Source organism: Artibeus jamaicensis, unplaced genomic scaffold (assembly GCF_021234435.1).
Source record: "Artibeus jamaicensis isolate MK-2021 breed Jamaican fruit bat unplaced genomic scaffold, CSHL_Jam_final scaffold_1019, whole genome shotgun sequence".
NCBI classification, from domain to species: domain Eukaryota; kingdom Metazoa; phylum Chordata; class Mammalia; order Chiroptera; family Phyllostomidae; genus Artibeus; species Artibeus jamaicensis.
This window is the reverse complement of record NW_026522025.1, coordinates 10,677,590-10,696,335: the sequence shown is the minus strand read 5'-3', so window position 1 is coordinate 10,696,335 and position 18,746 is coordinate 10,677,590. Positions and strand designations below refer to the sequence as shown.

The 18,746-nt window shown below is 37.9% G+C and overlaps 1 protein-coding gene across 4 annotated transcripts in view; it reads right to left on the bottom strand.

The window, feature by feature from the left end:
* The window catches only part of NFIA (nuclear factor I A), a 369,636-nt gene that overhangs the window by 168,351 nt on the left and 182,539 nt on the right, over nt 1-18,746 (bottom strand). For all 4 annotated transcript variants that reach the window (XM_037136211.2, XM_037136215.2, XM_037136217.2 and 1 more), the window contains exon 3: nt 84-149. In XM_037136211.2, coding sequence (XP_036992106.2) covers nt 84-149 — 66 coding nt within the window. The remainder of the gene's footprint in view (nt 1-83; nt 150-18,746) is intronic.

The following is an 18,746-nucleotide window of genomic DNA, read 5'->3' as shown; positions in this document are numbered from 1 at the left end:
TGTGGGCCACCCATAGGACAGACCCCGCAATCCCTGTACTCGATTAGCTGCTAGCTACGGTGGACTCTCAGAGCTAAACTTACCATTTTCTGGCTGGTCCTTAATGTCAGCGTCACTTGGCTGGCTGGGACTTTCAGACTGACTTGAATCTGAAAAACATAAAAATACAGCCAACAATTATAGGGTCTGTGAGGGAAAGTCAATTAGAGGCGCCGGGCTTTCTCAAAAGGTTCAGCATATAAACTAAGAGTGAGAAAGTTTCAGTGAGAAATAACAAGACGAACGAGAAAGAAAAGGGAGGGAGGGGGCAGCAGTAGCAGTCCGTGCCCTTAGAGAGGAGTCTCGGTTTTCTTTACACCTCCAGTGCATTTGGCTTGTGCCAGATCATAACTTGAAACTCTTCAGAAACCATTCTCTTACAGAGAGACCATTTCCAAACTGCTCTTCTCCATTATTTATACACTGGAGTCTGATAAAGACTTCATCCTTCATTACACACATCTGAAGCCTGATTCGGAACATAATAAAGTGTCAAAACATATTTTGAATCTGGTATATAAAAGCAGCCCAAACAACGGTAACAAGTTCTGTTGATATTTAGCTCTGTATTACAGCAACAGACTATGCAGACTAACACCATTAAATACTAGCGTCCTAATATTCTAGCACATTTACTTGAAGTATCAGGATAAATCAGCGACGGCTTTCTCAAAGGTATGTTTCCCCCACTTTATATTATTTTTCTGTTATACTAATGCATTTGGGAGAGTCTTAATGGGGCTTTTAGGTCCTTATATATGTTTATCGAATTGCATTTATTTTTTATTTAAAAAATCATTCTCAAACTGAAAAAATAATTCAATTAATTTAACTTCTAAATGGAATAATTTGTAATAAAATAACAATTTTAAAATGAAATAAAATGAAGTTGGATCAAAAGAATTTCACAGAATTGGGAGAATCAGTGAGGAGAAAAAATCAGACAAAATAGATCAAGGAAAAAAGTTTTTGACGGAAGGCATTTTCTGAGGCTTAAAACAGTATAAAGCATTATCTAAAAATAAAAATACTTTTCTAGGAAAACTTATATTACCTACAGAAAGCCTGAATCCAAACTTTACCTTGACTTTATAGGATTAGAATTAACTGTCTGAAATTTGACCACATTTCAGCAAGAAGTTCAATGCCAGATCAAAAGATCATGACACATAACTGAATAAATTGGAAATATTACCTCTATTTCAACAGAGTTAGAGCAGTACCATTCTCTTTCTTGGATATATTGAAAAAAGAAAAAAAAGTAGCTCTACCAGTGACCTCAGGTCAAGAAATGCTAATTTATAACTTAGAAGGTCTCCCTGCTTTTAAGCAAATGCATATTTTAATTATAGGGAAGTACTATAAAGAAAATGCCTATTTTTAAATTTTCAGATAATCTTAACCCAGTGACCACAGCAAAAAATCTACGTTGATTCAAAGGTTCAAAGAGCAAAAAATGTGAAGTGTGAATTTTTATTTAAGTCTGGAAAAGTAATGGCTTTTATCATCTTGTAACAATCACCATAGTGAAGAAACAAACAGAAAGCATTACAGGTCGAAAAACTTCAGAGAAATCCCTCAGAATGAACCACAAATCCCACATTAAAAATTGGAAGTGCAAATTTATGCCGTACCATATTTGAAATTTTAACTTCATAAATTAATATTACTTTTATAGCAAATGATTTAAAAATATGGCATGACTACCTTCTTTTTTCCTAAAAAAAGATCCTGCAATTTTGCCTTTTAAAATTGCAAATGAAATATTTGAGAAGTCAGTCCACATGTTTTAGAAGAAAGGCATACCTTTATTATTTTTATCCTGGAAAACTTTAAACCATTAACACCCATAATTAAAAAGAAAGAAAATATCTAATTTTGTTCTAGGGAAAGTTGAAATCCTTCCTGATCACATCCCAAATATATACAAATAATCTTGCCAAATAGAACATTTTCTTTGGAGTAATACTAGCAAGCCTAACTTTTCGACAGGATAGCTCCGCCGATGTTCTTCTAGGTATAATATCTTCACAATTAATTACTTCTTCATAAACAAATGGAAAAACAATTTTCATCTCAATTAATTTTAATATACGATAGCCAATTGCTTTACTGATATTTATCCATTAATATTAAGGTCAACAGGATAATGAGACACAATTTTTAAAAATAATCTCAAGTGGACTTGTTTTCTTTTCCTTTTCCTTTACATTCAGTTCACCCCTTATCTTTAGAGAAACACAACATGATTATAGAAAATACAAACACCAACAAAAGACATATTCAAAGAAAGTTTAGAATTCCAAGCCACTGGAAGAGAAACAAACAGCAAACGACTGAGCAGCAGCAGAAGGCTCCGAGTGGGTCTGAAAGGGGCCGCAGTGCTCTGGGGAAAGCTCACACGCAAACACTGGAGGCGGCACCCAGCCAAACGGAGAACGGAATTTAATTTCTCCAGTTTTACTCAAAAGCTGGAGATGCTGTTACCCTTAGAAGACTGCACATTAAAATACACCATCCTGGTAAGGAAGAGGCAAAGTCAAAGATCAGCGAGAAAACAGAAATGCTTTTAAAACTTGAATAATTATTTCCTACCATGGGCCGTTTAATGCCGTTCTTTTCTGAACCTAGGAACAAAACTACCCAGTCCTGGTGCTACTCTATGCTGAGCACACATGGACAGTTTCTCTGCCGCTGCAAAAGGTCACCAATGCTGTTAGGGAGCCATCCAGATGACCAGAATTACAAATTAATTCCTACCCATACATAATTGATACAAATGAAAGATCTTTTCCTTAAGCATTTGCATGCAAACACGACCGTGAAGGTTAACAATTAATTTACTCCTATTTTTTTATACTTGGTGGTGGCCTGTCAGCAGCCAAGGTAACTTCATGTCTTACTTTTATGGACAATTATCACGTGATTAGATGATTCCTACCACCTGAAATAATTAGAGCCCCCGACTCCCAAACAAACCTGACTGCGTTGAATTGGATGCCATCTTAGACTTGGCAGTAACTTTTCTCCGGTTCTCTAGTTGAAAACCAGATGATTTGTGTATTGCAATGAAGAGAATATTATTTAAAGTGTGTTTAAACGATGGAGATGGAAATGCTATTGTGAGGAAGTACATTAAGGTTATCAATTTTTTTCCCATTTAGGGATTTGCTTTTTTGTTTAAGAAATCTTAGACTTCAACATAACCTTGAAAAGCAATATGTCTTTTGGTTTTTAAAAAATTTATGAGCAGAAATTTAAACCTAAAATAGACTGAGTTTGCATACTAGAGGCTGGGTTGAGACCTCTTAATTGAACACCAGTAGCCATCTATCTATGCATTTTTATGGCGCCTACAGCTATAACTTTGGAGTACTCAGACAAAGATATTTCACTATCAATATAATCACTGGGGAAAGGAAAAAATAAATCCTAATGCCTACATACTAGTCTCTGCTTCCATAAGCTTGTGCAAAGCCAGAACAGAAACTTTGTACCGCATTTGCTACTGAAGCACATATGCAATTCCTCCAACCTCAGTTCAGCTCCCCTCAGCATGAAACCTCGGGGAATATTCCCTTTGGGAAGCTGAAGAATGACCAAAAAATGTCAACAAGATAAAAATGATCAGGCAAAAATATAGATATCACTTCCATGTGTTTTATGTTTTTTAGGCATGAAGCAAAGATGGAATGTTGCTCTGTCTTGACCTAGAATGAAACTTCCTCCTCTACAGTCCTTCACTGTACATATATCTGTTATGGCGTGACATATTAAGTTGTACTTAGATGTACTAAGGTGATTTTCAATGATATCCATGAGAATTTGAGCTCTGTCAGAAAACTCTTAGGTTATCCTCAGTACATTCTAATGGTGCCTGGCCCAGTCAATGAGCTGATAACTGCTGCACTAAAGAGATGAATTTTCACTTGTTGTTCGGCTTTCTAACACTGAACCACTGCCAGTGACTAAAATAATACTAATTTCACACCTAAAAGTGGACTGGGATTTATAAAATGATAAGAAGGGAGAAAAGGCCTTTATTTCTGCTGGATGTCCCCCTTTCACAGGCCTTGGCAGAGGCAAGAGAGGCGCAGCTCTCTGGTTCGGGGCAGGGGGATCTTGTACAGGGTTTAGGAGTTGCAGACAACACCTCCTGTGACCCCCTGGCTGACCTCCCACTGGGAGGGAGGCGCCTCCAAATAGCTGGAGCCAAGGATGGTGTGTGATACGTGAGGAGGCCCCAGAAACCATGCACAGGCTAAAATGATGGACGGCAGAGGAATATCTCACACGTTCAAAAAACACAAAGATAAGAGAAGTCTGCCATATTCTAACACCCAAAGAGTACCTCAAAATCCTATTGACTGCTGCCATGAAAAGCTGATACAGGAAGAGCAGGCACACAGCAGGGAGGAACCCGTCACACCTGAAAGCCAACCAGCGTAATTCCTGTTCGGCCAATGATACCCACAGAAGTCCGTGGGCCACGGAAGTGCAAATTCTAGTTCCACTAGAAAAATAATTTAGCCTAGGTTTCAACCTTCCTACCCACATAATAATTTGGCCAAAGATGAAGGTTAAGAAGCCTATCTTAGAATTTTGTGTCCAGTTTTAAATCCCCCCAATTAAAAGGTGATAGGAAGAAAACAGAAGGCACCCAGAGACAAAAATGTTAGTAAAGTGAAATAAGTACAGTGCAAATGTCACCTGAAAGAGCTAGAGTTGCTTATAGTGTGAAATGAATGGCAAAGGCAGGAATGAATACTTTTTTGCAAATAAATAAGACTTAAGAGCATTTCCAGGGTTGAAAAAAAAAGAAATAAGGGTGATTATACTCTGAATATATGAACAGTTAAATTACCATCTACACTTGTAGCCCTTAAAAATGGTCAAAATTTAGGTAAGCTTTTTGTTCTTAGGTTTGAGAAGATGAGTACTTTGCAAAAGAGTCAGGTCATAGAATACTGAGATTCATTTTCCTACATTCATGATATCATGATACAATAATAATTCTGTTTCTGACTGGCAGTGTAAGGTTTAGAATTACTCTGTTTTGATCATCCAGTATCATACTCTGTTTGTTATGGTAAGAAAATCTAGAAAATCAAATGCCTAGGAAAGTCACATTTTGCTCATTAATCTCATAGTAGCAGTTGTAAAAGAAATATTATTGCAGTGTTTAAAATATTTAGGAATATTGTCCACATATTCTAGTATCATCAGGATCTTAAAGACTGAAGTGTGAGAAGGAAAAAAATCTTTATTTGAGAATGCAGAATGTTAGTGTACAGGTACAGGTACACATAGATATATACAATTTGTAGTTTCTGTGTAAACACTGATGAATACAATACCATCAGCTAAATATAACCTTATCCATCATCAAGACCAAGAGCAAACAGAAATTTGTAATACCATCATTAAATCTGGACCACTAAAATATTCAATTATGATTAGCATCTCCAGAAAATAGATAAAATAACCAAACTGACACTGAACATCAATTAATGTATTTAGCTGTAGCCCACCTAATGAGAAAACACAATAACCTAGGTTTTCAAACATATAAACTATGAGATGAGCCACACCATACAGGTTTTCTTAGCTTTTAAGTGGAAACCCTCCACTGTTCTTTAAATGAGGTCTTATATTTATTGCATTTAAAATACAAATTTTGATGTGTCTGCCTGTCTCAGTTACCTAGCATTGTTTGTATGTGTGTGCACATGGTCACTGCAGTAATCCAAGCACACAGAGCGAGTCCTTCCCCAAAGGGAGCTAGGTGGGGAGTGGTGGCAAGGGAGAAGCTCTAGTTCCAAAAGGACCAGGCTCATTCGCACACACAGGGCCTCTTCTCTTCTAATCAGGGTTCGGAGGGAGCAAGAAGGCTGTGTTCATGCAGCAGTGACTTGGAAGGGCTCCACCAGACCACCCCAGGGCTGCCAGCTGCTCGGGAGAGCCACCCCTTAGAACTCTTGTGTATCAGATGTTCGGAGTGTGCTTAAGAGTATTACATAAGCTAGGTAACTACCACTTTTCCTCTTAAAACTTTTAAAAAATGTCTTGCTGAAGAAGAACTTATGATGTATTAAATTTGCAGGAATGGGGGTTTTTGGCATTAATGATGATATTCGAATCCCATCTGTTTAGTCGGGACTGTGTATGATGATGAGATGGTTTCGGTTGAGGAGTGATTCAACCGTCTTATCACCTACTCATAAATGTGTTATTTTTCTATGAGCACAGGAGGTTGCAAGATGATACAGTTTTAACACTGAGAAAGAATTGCGTAACTATTGTTGTGCTATGACAATGAGGGGAAATAATTTCTAAGCTTTAAAGATACAAATTCAGTCACTCTGAAAGTAATGACAAAATGACTCAATCTTTAAACCTTCACTCTTTGCATGAGGCTGATTTCAAATAATAATCAGCTTTTTCTCTGAAGTTATAAATAAACTCAATAGGAAGAATACGGTGATTATGAAAGTTATATACACAGGATATTTGAACAAAACTTATAATTTCTCACATTTTCTATGACAAGCATCTGTGACTAAAATAAACAAGGGTTTACATAATCACAGTGAATTCTGTATTTCCTATAATAGAAGCCGCACTGACACAGGACGGTGACCTGTTCATCAAGTCAGAATTCAAGTGACTCAATCAACCTGGTCACCTGCCCGACCACACGCGATCAAAGACCCACTTAAAAAGCCATTACTATCACATTATTGCATATCAGAATTGTTGTCAATTTCCCCTTTGTAGTCAATTTTTTTTCAATAAACAAAATTAGTTATAATAGTAAGTTCTTGAAGTTCTTAAACAGAATATATACTTGGCAATTCCTTATATAATCATGTATACAACTGAAAGTAGTTTTCCTTACTTCCATGTTATAAAAGCAGATGTGTGAAGTGAAATAATGCATAATTAAGTTATAGTCTATATGCATTATTTTATTTTTTAAAATTTTATTTATTTTTAGAGAGGGGAAGGAGAAAGAGAGGGAGAGAAACATCAATGTGTGGTTGCCTCTCGTGCTCCTGCAACTGGGCACTTGGCTTTCAGCACAAGCATGTGCCCTGATTGGGAACTGAACTGGTGACCCTTTGGTTCACAGGTCAGCGCTCAATCCACTGAGCCACATGAGCCAGGGCTATACCCATTATTTTCATGTATCTGAGTATCTGTAAAGAAATATACCAAAATAATATATAATCATGCTATTTAAGTATTTAAGGTAGTACTCTAAGTATTAACTTTTTTGCATTCACATTTCACTGTTGAAAGGAGTCTGAGATGGTAACGAGGTGTTCTAAAACAATAAAACAATATAAAATTGTTCTATAATTTAAGTGCTCTGGATCTCAGTTTTTTCATCTGTTAAATGGGGATACTAATGACTATTAGTGCCTATTTTGCCTGAAAGGATTATTGCAGGTATCCAACAAAACAGTGCAAGAAGAGCTGGTTTTGAAACTCCAAGGTGCCAAAAGAAATGTATGTTTACCATGGCAATATAAATCTTCCCATCCACACAAGTTTTTTGTTTCTCTTTAAAAATCAGTGCCAACCCACACATGATGTGACTCTCTTATAAACCATCAGCAACACAGACCTGGTTTTAAAGAAAGGGTTCTTAATTCCCATATACTGGGAAAGAGATTATCTCTGATAATGGAAATGTAAATCTCAGCTTGCCATTGTTTATTCCAGACAGACATTTGTGTGTTAAGTCTGTTTATCAGGCAACACTTTGTCTAAGCCAGGAAGTAGTCAGTCTTTGTAACAAGATGTATGCAAATGAATTTCCCATGAGTCTCTACAGAAAAATTGTAGCAGGAAAAAAATTTCCCTGTTACTTTACCAGCAAGAAGCTACCTCAAAAGTAGAACAGAGACAGAGAAGTCTGAGCTACACTATGTTGATGAGTTTAAATGAGTCCTAAACATGTGCTCACAGTCTGTTACTCTTTATTCTAAGCAGACTTGGTGCATTACATCTGTTTATCAGACAACACTGTCTGGGTATTCAGGCTTTGTAACCTGTGTGCAAATGAATGGTGACCATAATCCCATGAAATAACCTGTCTGAGGCAAAACTCCAGACCTCCTGTCCTTTATGAATCCCTACCAATAGAAGCTTGCACGAAACATTTGAGTCTTAAAAAAATACATTCACCTTTAACTTTTTGCCCACCTTCTATCTTAAATAACTTGATTACTCAATGGCATAATAGCCTCAGAAAAGAACTGTAAATTTTATCATGCAAATTGGACTAATATAGAAAAAATTTCCTAACATACCCTCTATCTGATGATTAAAACAGGGAGTGTTTACAAGAAAATACTTTTCTATCAAAATATGAGAGTATATATTCTTTAATTCTATTACTATTTATTTTGTGATTCCTTTTTTAAAAAAGTCATATAGCTAACTCATTTTTTAAGTCTATATGTGAAGAGTTGAACAGTGCATTTCTTTGCTTTTTGTTTTTTTCTTGCTGGTTTTTTACAGTGTTTGAAAATCTGACCAAAGGAATTGAACTGGTTTAGCTTGTCTTCCTAGACAAAATAAACACTTTAGGACTCTACTTGTTTGTATTCTCCTCAGTAGTGCTGTATGCATCAGCAGCTAAAAACAAAGAAACTTTTTAGCTGCTCAGACAAAATGAAGCTTCCCAAACAAGGAGGCAAGGGAGGGGGCATGAGCTGAGGGGAGGGTGGGGGTGGAGAAGTGTGCAGAAAGTCTGACAGTCCATTCAATATAGGGATGATGGCTATAATGCATCCAGGGTCCCCTTGCTAATTAAATATGCATTGGCACAGTTTTGATCGATGCAAGCCATGGATCAGATGACACACCTGCAAAATCTTGAGCCCAGAGCTCCCAGGAAAAGGGAAAATACAGTCTTGTCTCCTTATCTTTGTTTTCAAAGGCTCTCAATTTCTGTGCTTAGATATCTAATTTAATTCTCTCACCCCTCAGCAAACTGGATTAGGGAAGTCAATACTGCCTTTGTGCATCGACAGGAAAACACAGCTTTCCTTTTATTCAATTTAGCTATGACCTTTAGACAAAGATAATGACAACTGTCTAAAAGTAAGGTTAAGGCCTCTAGAAGAAGACCCCCAGAGCTAAGGCTCAGATAGGATTTTCGATGACAAGGTAGTGGGGTTCACTGTGACATTTTCCTGCTTGGAAAAGAAGAGAGGAGGAAAGAAGAATTAGTTGGGGGGCGGGTTATATGGGGGTCAGGGAGAAAACATAGAAGAGATTTAAACCCACTGACTGAATAACCAAGCTCTCTAAAATCAACTAGACCCTGTAATATCCATAACCAGAAAATAATTCTATGAAAGATTAGAAATGAAAATGGCAGAGTAACAATTTGCCTAAAAAAAATGCAGACTCCTAAATGAGAAGATTGAAGATTCTGTTGTTGGACAAATGAGGAAGTTTGGGCTCTCTCTCTCTTTTTTCCCTGATGCATTTGAGAAAACAGAACTACCAGTGAGCTCTTGAGTTCTACCACCATGAAAGATGTAACTGGAGATTTTGGACAAGTCTGGGGTTCTGCAGGGTTAGCAATGTCACACCACTCTCCTTATCAAAGGGAAAAAAGGTACTGGAACATTCTCCTGAAACAGCATGGCTTTCTCTTAATCTCCTTGTCTTTGGGCCTACTCACTCCATTCACCAATTCACTGCATCCATTAATGCGTCCACTCTGTGCCTTTCGCCCTGTATACCTGGAGATAACAAATGCAAAAAGGCAAGGTCTCTGCTATCAAGAAGCCCTCTGGCAATCAGGATAATGGTAATAAAATCAAGATTCTGTGGCATCCACTCTTGATTAAGTCCTGTCTCCTGGTTAAATTAATAAACAGCAACATGTGACTGTGCACATTTGCAATAGCTTTTATTCTCTTACTATTAGCAACAACCAGTACCACTAATTGTAGCCTTGTAACAGAATTTACAGTAGCCTGGATACTAACTGTTGGTGGTAATAGATGGGATTAGCTTTTCTAGTAAGATAGAGGGATTTAGGCAGAGTCCTCCAAGTGAACTATAAAGCTATTACCACATAATTAGCATTACTGGAATGGTGTAAAATATCAAAATACTTTTTGAAAATCAGGTTTTTTCCCTCTTAGAACCAATTTTATAGCTAGTGCAGAATGTTATTTCTAATCAGGTCTGGTACCTTCCCTTTAATAGAAATGACAGTTTAACAGCGGTAGCTATGGCACAATGAAAAAGGCTCAGTGTTAGAGAACCTGAGTCTGAGTTCCTTCTTGGCTGTTCATATTAGCTCCGTGGAGCTGGTCAAGCCCTGTCCCTTCTCTGAACTTCACTTCACACATCTTCCAAATGCCTGACTTTCAAAATTATGAGAGCTGAATGCATGATTTAAAATGGCTTTTAAATTATAGGAACAATAATTATCTAACTGTATAATGCATAGAAGCAGGTTTTCTAAAGAATATGAACTGATTAAGAAATTGACTACTTACTTTTATTTCCTACCCCATTATTTTTATTGCCAGATAGCATAGTATCTGGAACATATAGGTATGAATAGATGTCTGTTGAAAGAAATTGAAATCATAAGTGAAAAAAATAGCTCTTTCAAAGCCATGAGATAAAACAGGGCCTATCTTGGGAGATGTCAACAGATGTTCTTGGGTGGATTTTCCAGCTTTGGGAAACTGCATGACTGGATAGTGGTATATTCCATGCAGTGAGGAGAGAACCTATGGCAGCCAGGAGACATGCTTTCTGGCCCTCAGTTCCGGACCAGAAGTTGGGGTATATTGGAAAGGTTCTGTCCAGCTGTGGAGTTCTAAATCGAAACATAGCATTAGTAAACCAGATGTTTGTTTTCTGCCTAAAGTGAAAACTGGGACCCCTATTTCACCAAAAGGAACTAGGTGTTATTTTCTTATGTGCTGCTGAACATGAGTGAAATCAACTAGAAATAATATGAACACAACAATCATTGTATGTCAAAGACTGTCTCTTTTTTATTAATGACTGCAAATGGCCCACTAAGAGTAGCGGATGTTTATCTTCAGTGACTTGGCCAACCCTGGCCACAGAAACCCATAAAAAATGTTTTGCTATCCATCATGTTATGAAGAACACCAGAAGACTTTGTCTTTAGGACCTACTAAAAGGTATCTGTAAAGAATTTAGTCTAGGTCCTAGGTCCTAGGATTTAGAATAATACTTTCAAAAAAATACTTTAGATATATTTTCTTTAATATATATATATTATATATTATAAAATTAAATATATATTATATATATCTTTAAAATAGCATCTATTTCCACATTGATAAAAACTTTATCCTAATAACTTGGTTTCTGAACCTATAATAAATATGCATGAATATAGATAGTTTGCATTCAGTTGATCAACCAAATGGTCCTCAGACTTCTCATATTATCATAATAAAGTTCATGATATACCTGATTATTTAGAAATTCATCCAAGCCTTAGGTAAGTAGAAATAGTCATGTATGTTTTGTTCCTATGTCTTTAAGATAGATAAAATGATTTAAATGCACCGAGTCATCTCATTTTTAGGAGTTTCCATTTGGATTCCATCATGGCTTTCTTCCTGACATATGCAGTGCTAAGTTATTTAAAATTAATTGCAGTACAATATTTTAAAATTTCTTCACATGGTGCTAATCTCAAGTGCTTTGGATGTTTGAACCACACTTGGAAGCCATCAAGTTCTGTGTATCTTTATACCAGGGAGCAGTTGAACATGCTAAAAAGATTAGTCAATGAACTTTAATCTATAATTGAAACCTATACTGAGTTATAAGATTTCAAAAATGTGTGAGGTGATACAAATGAGAAAACTGCAAACATCCTCTATAACAGGAAAAAAACCCTAGATCATTAAAACACATGAATTTGCTTATGTGGCTATGAAATCAGGAAAGCTTTGAGAAATCCACCACAGTGGATTTCCACTAAAAATCCAGTTTGCTGCCAGTGAGCTGGTGTGCTCTCAACTTCATCTGAAGTTCATTTCCGCCATCATTTTTTGTTTTCATTTTAGGGTGCAATCTACATTCTTTTCTGTGGTTATATTGTGAGGGGAGATAAGTATTTTCCATTTCAGTAACTCTGTATGGATGAGTAATTTGCTTAGTAATAATCCTAAAATTAAATTATCTTCCATACAATGCCTAGAAATAGTTTGTGTCGGATTAACCACATGAACTATTATCAGGATGTGCTTTAAAAAAAGCTTATTTGTCACTTGAATTTATTTGGATTGTAAAATATTGGTTTTTTTGGGGGGAAAAGTCTCTAGAATAAGTGATTTTCAATAGCATCGCTTTGTCAAAAAGTCTGAGTAATAAGAACTTTACTCTGATTCTCTTTGTGAAACTTATCAATCTGATTGATTCTTTAGGAATGACTAATATTGATCATTCTCAGTAACAAACCTGTTTCTTTCAGTTCACCAAACATTTATTGATCACCTACTGTGTACAAGATCACATGGTGTGCTTTTATCCAGTCCTGAAGTAGCTCATAATGTTGACTAAGAATTCCACTCATTTAGTTCTACACCATTTATAAAAATGTGCATGACTTTTTTTAAAGCATATCTCTTTCCCCCATCTCCATGGGATGGTCGAGGAGGGGAGGGAAGTGGCGACAGGGAGTTTCTCTACGTTAGAACCCTTTCCAAAGTCTTTCAGGGGAGGATATGGGAGGTAGAGATTTCTGTAAGTAGGGAATGGCTTACTGTTCATTTTATGTTCAACAAAAAAGACAAATCTCTGGGCTCCATGGTTTTTCCAATTTCTTGGTAATGGTAGAAGCCTGTGGACAAGTCAAGGCTAAAGAGAAGCCTGGGAGGGAGCAGTTTTCCCCGCCAATCATGTCCTCATTTTCACACATCACTGGGTACCCTACCCCAGCAGGGCTTCCCCAGCAGGGCTTCACGGAGAAAAGGTTCGAAGCCCTGCAGCATCCGCACAGCCAAGGCCCTACCCTGTGGTTCAGAGCGATTTCAGCATCACCATCTTTTCAGGCTTACAGTCTTAAAAGAAGCAAAGATACACAGTGACTAAATCATTTTTGATTGAAATCTCTAAGTGTCCTTTCTAAACTCTGTTTGGTTTTATTTTTTGGCTCCTAGAAAACAGATTATAATGAAAACAAATGATAATAAAACAGATTATAAGTGGGAAAAACAAAGAAAAAGAAGAAGAAAGAGAATGCTGTAACAGACATGGTATCATTTCAATAAGGGGTCAAAAATAGAAATTCTTCAGATGAGACAAGAAATTTTATTGGCAACAGATATAAGAAGAGTCATATGTAAAGAAATCAGAGTTTATTTAGGGATTAAAGGTGACGTAATACCCTACATAAGTGACTCAGTTACCAGGTTAGTATTGGGGGATGGAAGAACACTCACAGCAGATTTTAACATGGGAATGATGCAAAATAAGGGGTGAAGGCCGTCCCTTCATCTCCTTTGATTCTGGCTGTCAGGACCAGACACAGCAGGCACTGCATGAGACAGTTCCATTCAATAACTCTGGGACGTTTTCACATATCACCTACTAGGTGCAAGGCAATTCTCTCTTCTTGTGCTTACCCAAATGATTTATTTTTTTAAAAATAAATGAGTTGGTGTTCATTTTCCATTTTACTTTATATTTTAACAACCCACCTAATGATAATGTTTTCCTTTTCTTCTCCAAATGGAGGTTCTACAGAAAGGGAAAGATTTCTAAAGTGCTAGTCATCGAGGCTGTAAGACTTTACCACACAAAGCAGCCTCGTGTGTCTATTGGGAGAATACTCACATGTCCTCTCTGTGGGCCTTCAACCCAGAAAGCACTTGTTTTTAATACCACTGTGCTGGTATTGTATGGACACACTTACACTTTACTGGGGAAGACTTTAAACAAACATTTTTGGAAGGGATTTCATGAAAAGCATTACGCAAAAAGAGAATTTAAAATTAAAACAAAAAGAGAGTAAGGTCTCACCAGCAGTACAGCAGTAGATAGGCAAATGAATTATTCAAAACTGTCCACGAGCACTGACATCATAATGAATAGAAGCAGGCTCTTAGGAACCTTACAGAGAAAAGCTGGTATTTACACAGTAATGGGAAACAAAACAAAACAGATCTCCACACGCAGAAAATCTTATGGATTGCTTTTGATGACTCCCTATCAGAACTCCCTATTGTGGAGGAGTCCTGATTTCCATAAGGAGAGAAAATCTAGAACAACACGCAAAAGTCCCAAGACTCTTAGAGAAGAAATCATGCAGAACATCGAATGTTGCTCAACATTTTCAAGTAACTACGGTATATCAAACAGGCCACAGGATGCACATACATTTGACTGTAAGTTTCTATTTCTGTTTAGAAATGAAAAAGATCAGAAATCTGAAATCTGGGAAAGGAAAATCTCTTGCAGGTTTAGAAAGCATATACAAAACCTGCCAAAAGCAAACACTGTTCACTGCGACCATCTGCTTTCTGGCACAGTGAGGAAACTTTTACCAACAGCAACATTCTCTTGCATTAGGAAATCCACTAATTAGTTTTGTTGTAATAAGAAAAATAACCTTTGCATGGAAGGCAGATTGCCAGCTATTTTCTTTTTGCGGTTGTTGCTGGCTGCCCCTCGCAGCAGGCCCGTGACATTCCCACGTGAAGTGCGCCTCCGAGCTCCCCTCTCCCGGAGTACTCTCCTATTCCCTGTTTAGTCTAAAGAAAGTATTCACAAATGAGACCAAAAGTGAGAGAGAGCAACAGAGAGGAAAGACTTCGGGTATTTGGCTTAATAGCCCCCCGCTCCCCAAAAAACACCAGGTTCAGAATCAGAAAATCTGGGATTGAGAATCAATTGTTAAAAGCTCAGTAATCCTTAGTGTCATTACCTCATCTTCCAGGCTATTAAAGGAAAGGAGCTGGATTTTTCCCTAAAATTCCTAAGTTCTTTAAGTCTTACAATATTTTCCCTACAAATTTTAATTCGGAAAAAAACTAATGATTGCAAAAGATTAAATGGTGCTTCAGGCATCACTGATAAATCCGAATTCATATCAAAGAATTTTGTTATATTCTGATTGAAATACTATAAATCTAGCAATCCAGGAGATAGAAGCGCAATGAACATTTCTTAATAACACACTGTAATCATTTAGTTAATGTATCACAGCACAAATAAAACCAGCAAATGTGTATCGAGCACCTATTGTGTGCCAAGCACTCTACTGAGCCCCGAAGAGAGAGCAGGGAAGAGAAGGCTCACGAAGCTCTGTGCTCACGGCGCCTGTACAGTCAGTGTGCAACCCAGGGAGCCGACAGCCATCCTTAGCGGAATTCTCCCCACTGCTTAGAACTGAAGAGAGGAACTGCAGAGAGCAACATGGTCCCTGGGGCTGGCCACATGGAAAAATCTGCTAGAAAGTTCCTTTAGAAAGTAAAATAAATGGGTTCAAATATTGTCTGAAGAATTATATGGAAAATAAACGTCATGTCCTTAGAAGCAAAGTGAAGTAGACACACCGAGGCGTGACCATGAACACGCAGACAGAGCCTTTCTGTGGAAGATGGCTGAGGCTTAAACTGTGCAAACTGGCCCTCTGCTTCGGTTAAACAAATTCATTAGTTCAAGGGCTCACCTCCTCCTTTCTCTTGATTTTTTTCTGGAGACTCAAACTTAGCTCAAGGCAAAACAAAACTGCAACTTCGGGCTGACCTATTGCAAACCAAAAGTCCCTGTGCCTGAGGAATGAGTGACAGGCTACTGCACAGTTTAATTAACCCAATGGCAATGCACTCACAAGCCTATAACTATTCTCAACTGTGAGGCAACAACATGTTGATGACTAGAACCAGAGCCCATTGGGTTTATTAACCCTCGATTGCCATTAAAATACATTAATTAAAACTGCAACACTTAACCCAGTGCTTTCTATCAAACATTTGAAAAAATTCTGGTCTATTTGCTTTGCTTTTACTCTCTGCTTGCACCAACACCCTTCTTAGGCACAGTAAGTACTTGTAATTAATTAAGTACTTATAAGTACATTCTGTCCCATTCCTAGTCACATTTGTATGGTGCAGATCCCTGTCCTAAATTTAGAACGTAATTCGGTGTAGAAGAGGGTGAAGACAGAATCCTCTCTCTTCTTCTTGGCAGAACTGCTCCTTCCCCTGGCTCCCTACAGCCTGGTTAGGAAGAGCAGGACTCGGCTCCTATTTCATTTCTCCACGTGTATAAGCCCATTTGTCTTCCCAGCAACTTGCAAGCCTCTGAGGGCACAAGGCTCCCCTGTTGCTTAAAGAAAGGCTTCCATATACTAAATGCTCCATAAGTGACCTTGACTAGAGCGCAGAGGCCAACATGGGTAACACTTTTAAGCAAGGACTATCCCAGACATGACCCAAAGACTTTTCTTTCTCCTAGTAGAAACAAAGTTCAGTTAGAAAACAAGTTGGATTTTTCAATTGAGGCTAAAATTCCTGAAATGACTACACATGAGGAAGCAACTTCCCTTTCTCTACCAGAGATGGGCAAATGCCTTGTCTAGTGCTCACAATAATTCTATAGGGTAGTGGGATATTTGAAACATAAACCAACAAAAATTAGAATTTAAAAGGGAAGTAGATCACTAAAATCATGAGACATCTCTAACAACTCTTCCCAAGTATTTTGAGACCAGAGTCTTTAAGGAGTAAGGTTATGGGCTTACGAATTTTGTTTAATGTAAATCCTTTTAGGTTCAACTACAGAAAATCCCTGCTCTATGGGATGATGGGCTTCTGCATTTCCGGTTTCATAATCACTGCAGATCCTTGATACACATCAGAGAGAAAAACCCGGGACCAAGCATGGGAAGGAGCGACGCCACCATGGCTGGACTAGTGTACCTGTGGAGCTGCTTCCTGAGACCAGCAACGGTAACAGAGAACACCAGGAATTACGGTTAGATCACTAAATACAAAATATGGGAAATACACTTTTGGTCTTATTCTAGCAGGCATTTCAGAAGATGGGTATTGAAACGGTGTTGAAAATGCTGTTAGGCTGGAGACCAGTTCCGACACCAAGCCTGTTTGCACACCTGCCTTCACTGAACAGAACGACTTTCACCTTGGGCTTGATTTGGGCGCAACCTCAGGTGCTCTCAAGTTCTTTGTTTTTTAAGCCCTGGCCTAAAGTGGAGAATGTTGTTTCTAACACTAGCCGAAAGTTCTAAAAAGGACTTGTTCTTTTCATGTATTCACCTTTTATTCGTGCTATTTTTAACTGACTACATCATATCCATGAAGTGATATGATTTTGTTCAGATGATTAAACAATAAAATACATACTTTCAAAGCAGGGAAGGCATTTGATAAAGGACAATGAACGAAGAATAAAGGTTAAGTAAGTGGTGTTCAAATAACACAATTAATTTTTTTTTATCTTTAGAGGGGAAGGGAAGGTGAGAAGGAGAGAAATATCAATCTATGGTCACCTCTCATGAGACCCCTGCTGGGAACTGGCCTGCAACCCAGGCATGTGCCCTGACTGGGAATTGAACCACGATCGTGTGGTTCACAGGCCCAACTCTTAAGTGAAGCTCCTTCACAGGCCTGCGCTCAATCCACTGAGCTACACCAGCCAGGGCTGAAACTTTTTTAAAGCTTCACTTAAGAGTTAAGCAAAGAATGCAAAATTTGTAACCTGAGACAATTTTTTTACCTCTGCATGCAGAAATTAATGATTAGTCCGATAATTGCAGGCAGCACAGACGGACACATTTTTGTTACATCCTCCCAACCTAGTCTCTCATCCCTCTGGGTAACTGGGTAAGATGCTGCTAAGGGTACAAGGCTTCCCTCTGCCTCAGTAGAAGGACTGACCTTGAGAAATGTAAGTAAGAAGACATTATTTGCAAATTTGCTGTAACACACAAATTTGAAAAATTAATTGGTAGTCCCTTAATAACAATGTTTGAATGTGGCCTTAACCTTGGAAGGTTTTAATGCAGTTACCAAATCTATAAGGATGGTGTGTCTTTTTCTCTCAAACCTTGAAGTGCTCTTAAGCATGAGCTCCTTCACAGGGCCACACACAGGCCTGCCAACGGCAACCGCAACCCCCCGTTCTTGACCAGAAGTAGTTTCTACTTCTATGGTATGGAAACTCCTTTACGGTAAAAAGCCCGCAATCTACTGTGAGGGGCTGAGGAAAAAAAATGTACCTTTTCTACTCCAGTAACTTCCAGTCAGGTTCCAAGATAACTAATGATGAACACCTTTCACCAAAACCTAACCTTAGTGAGGGCCTATGCTATCTGTGGAATACAATGAAAAATCTACTTTTAAAAGGTTCCGAGCCTCTGAAAGTAGCATACCTTCGATGTGACCACATTCCAAATGGTCTACCCTGCAGGATAAGAACTGAAATACATGTGGCATGTCTCCTTGCTGTTTCCTTTATTATTCATGTGGGTTCATCTTTCTAAATTCAGACTTCCACCCGCTTCTAGGAGGTGAGGAGAATGTAATGCATAATGCAAAAGTGTTTAAAGCGCATCATATGATATCTGTACTTGATAAATTTTTATGGTTGTATACCAAAAGAATCACCGCATATGGGAGAATAAACACTTTTTAAATGCTAGAACACTGAGC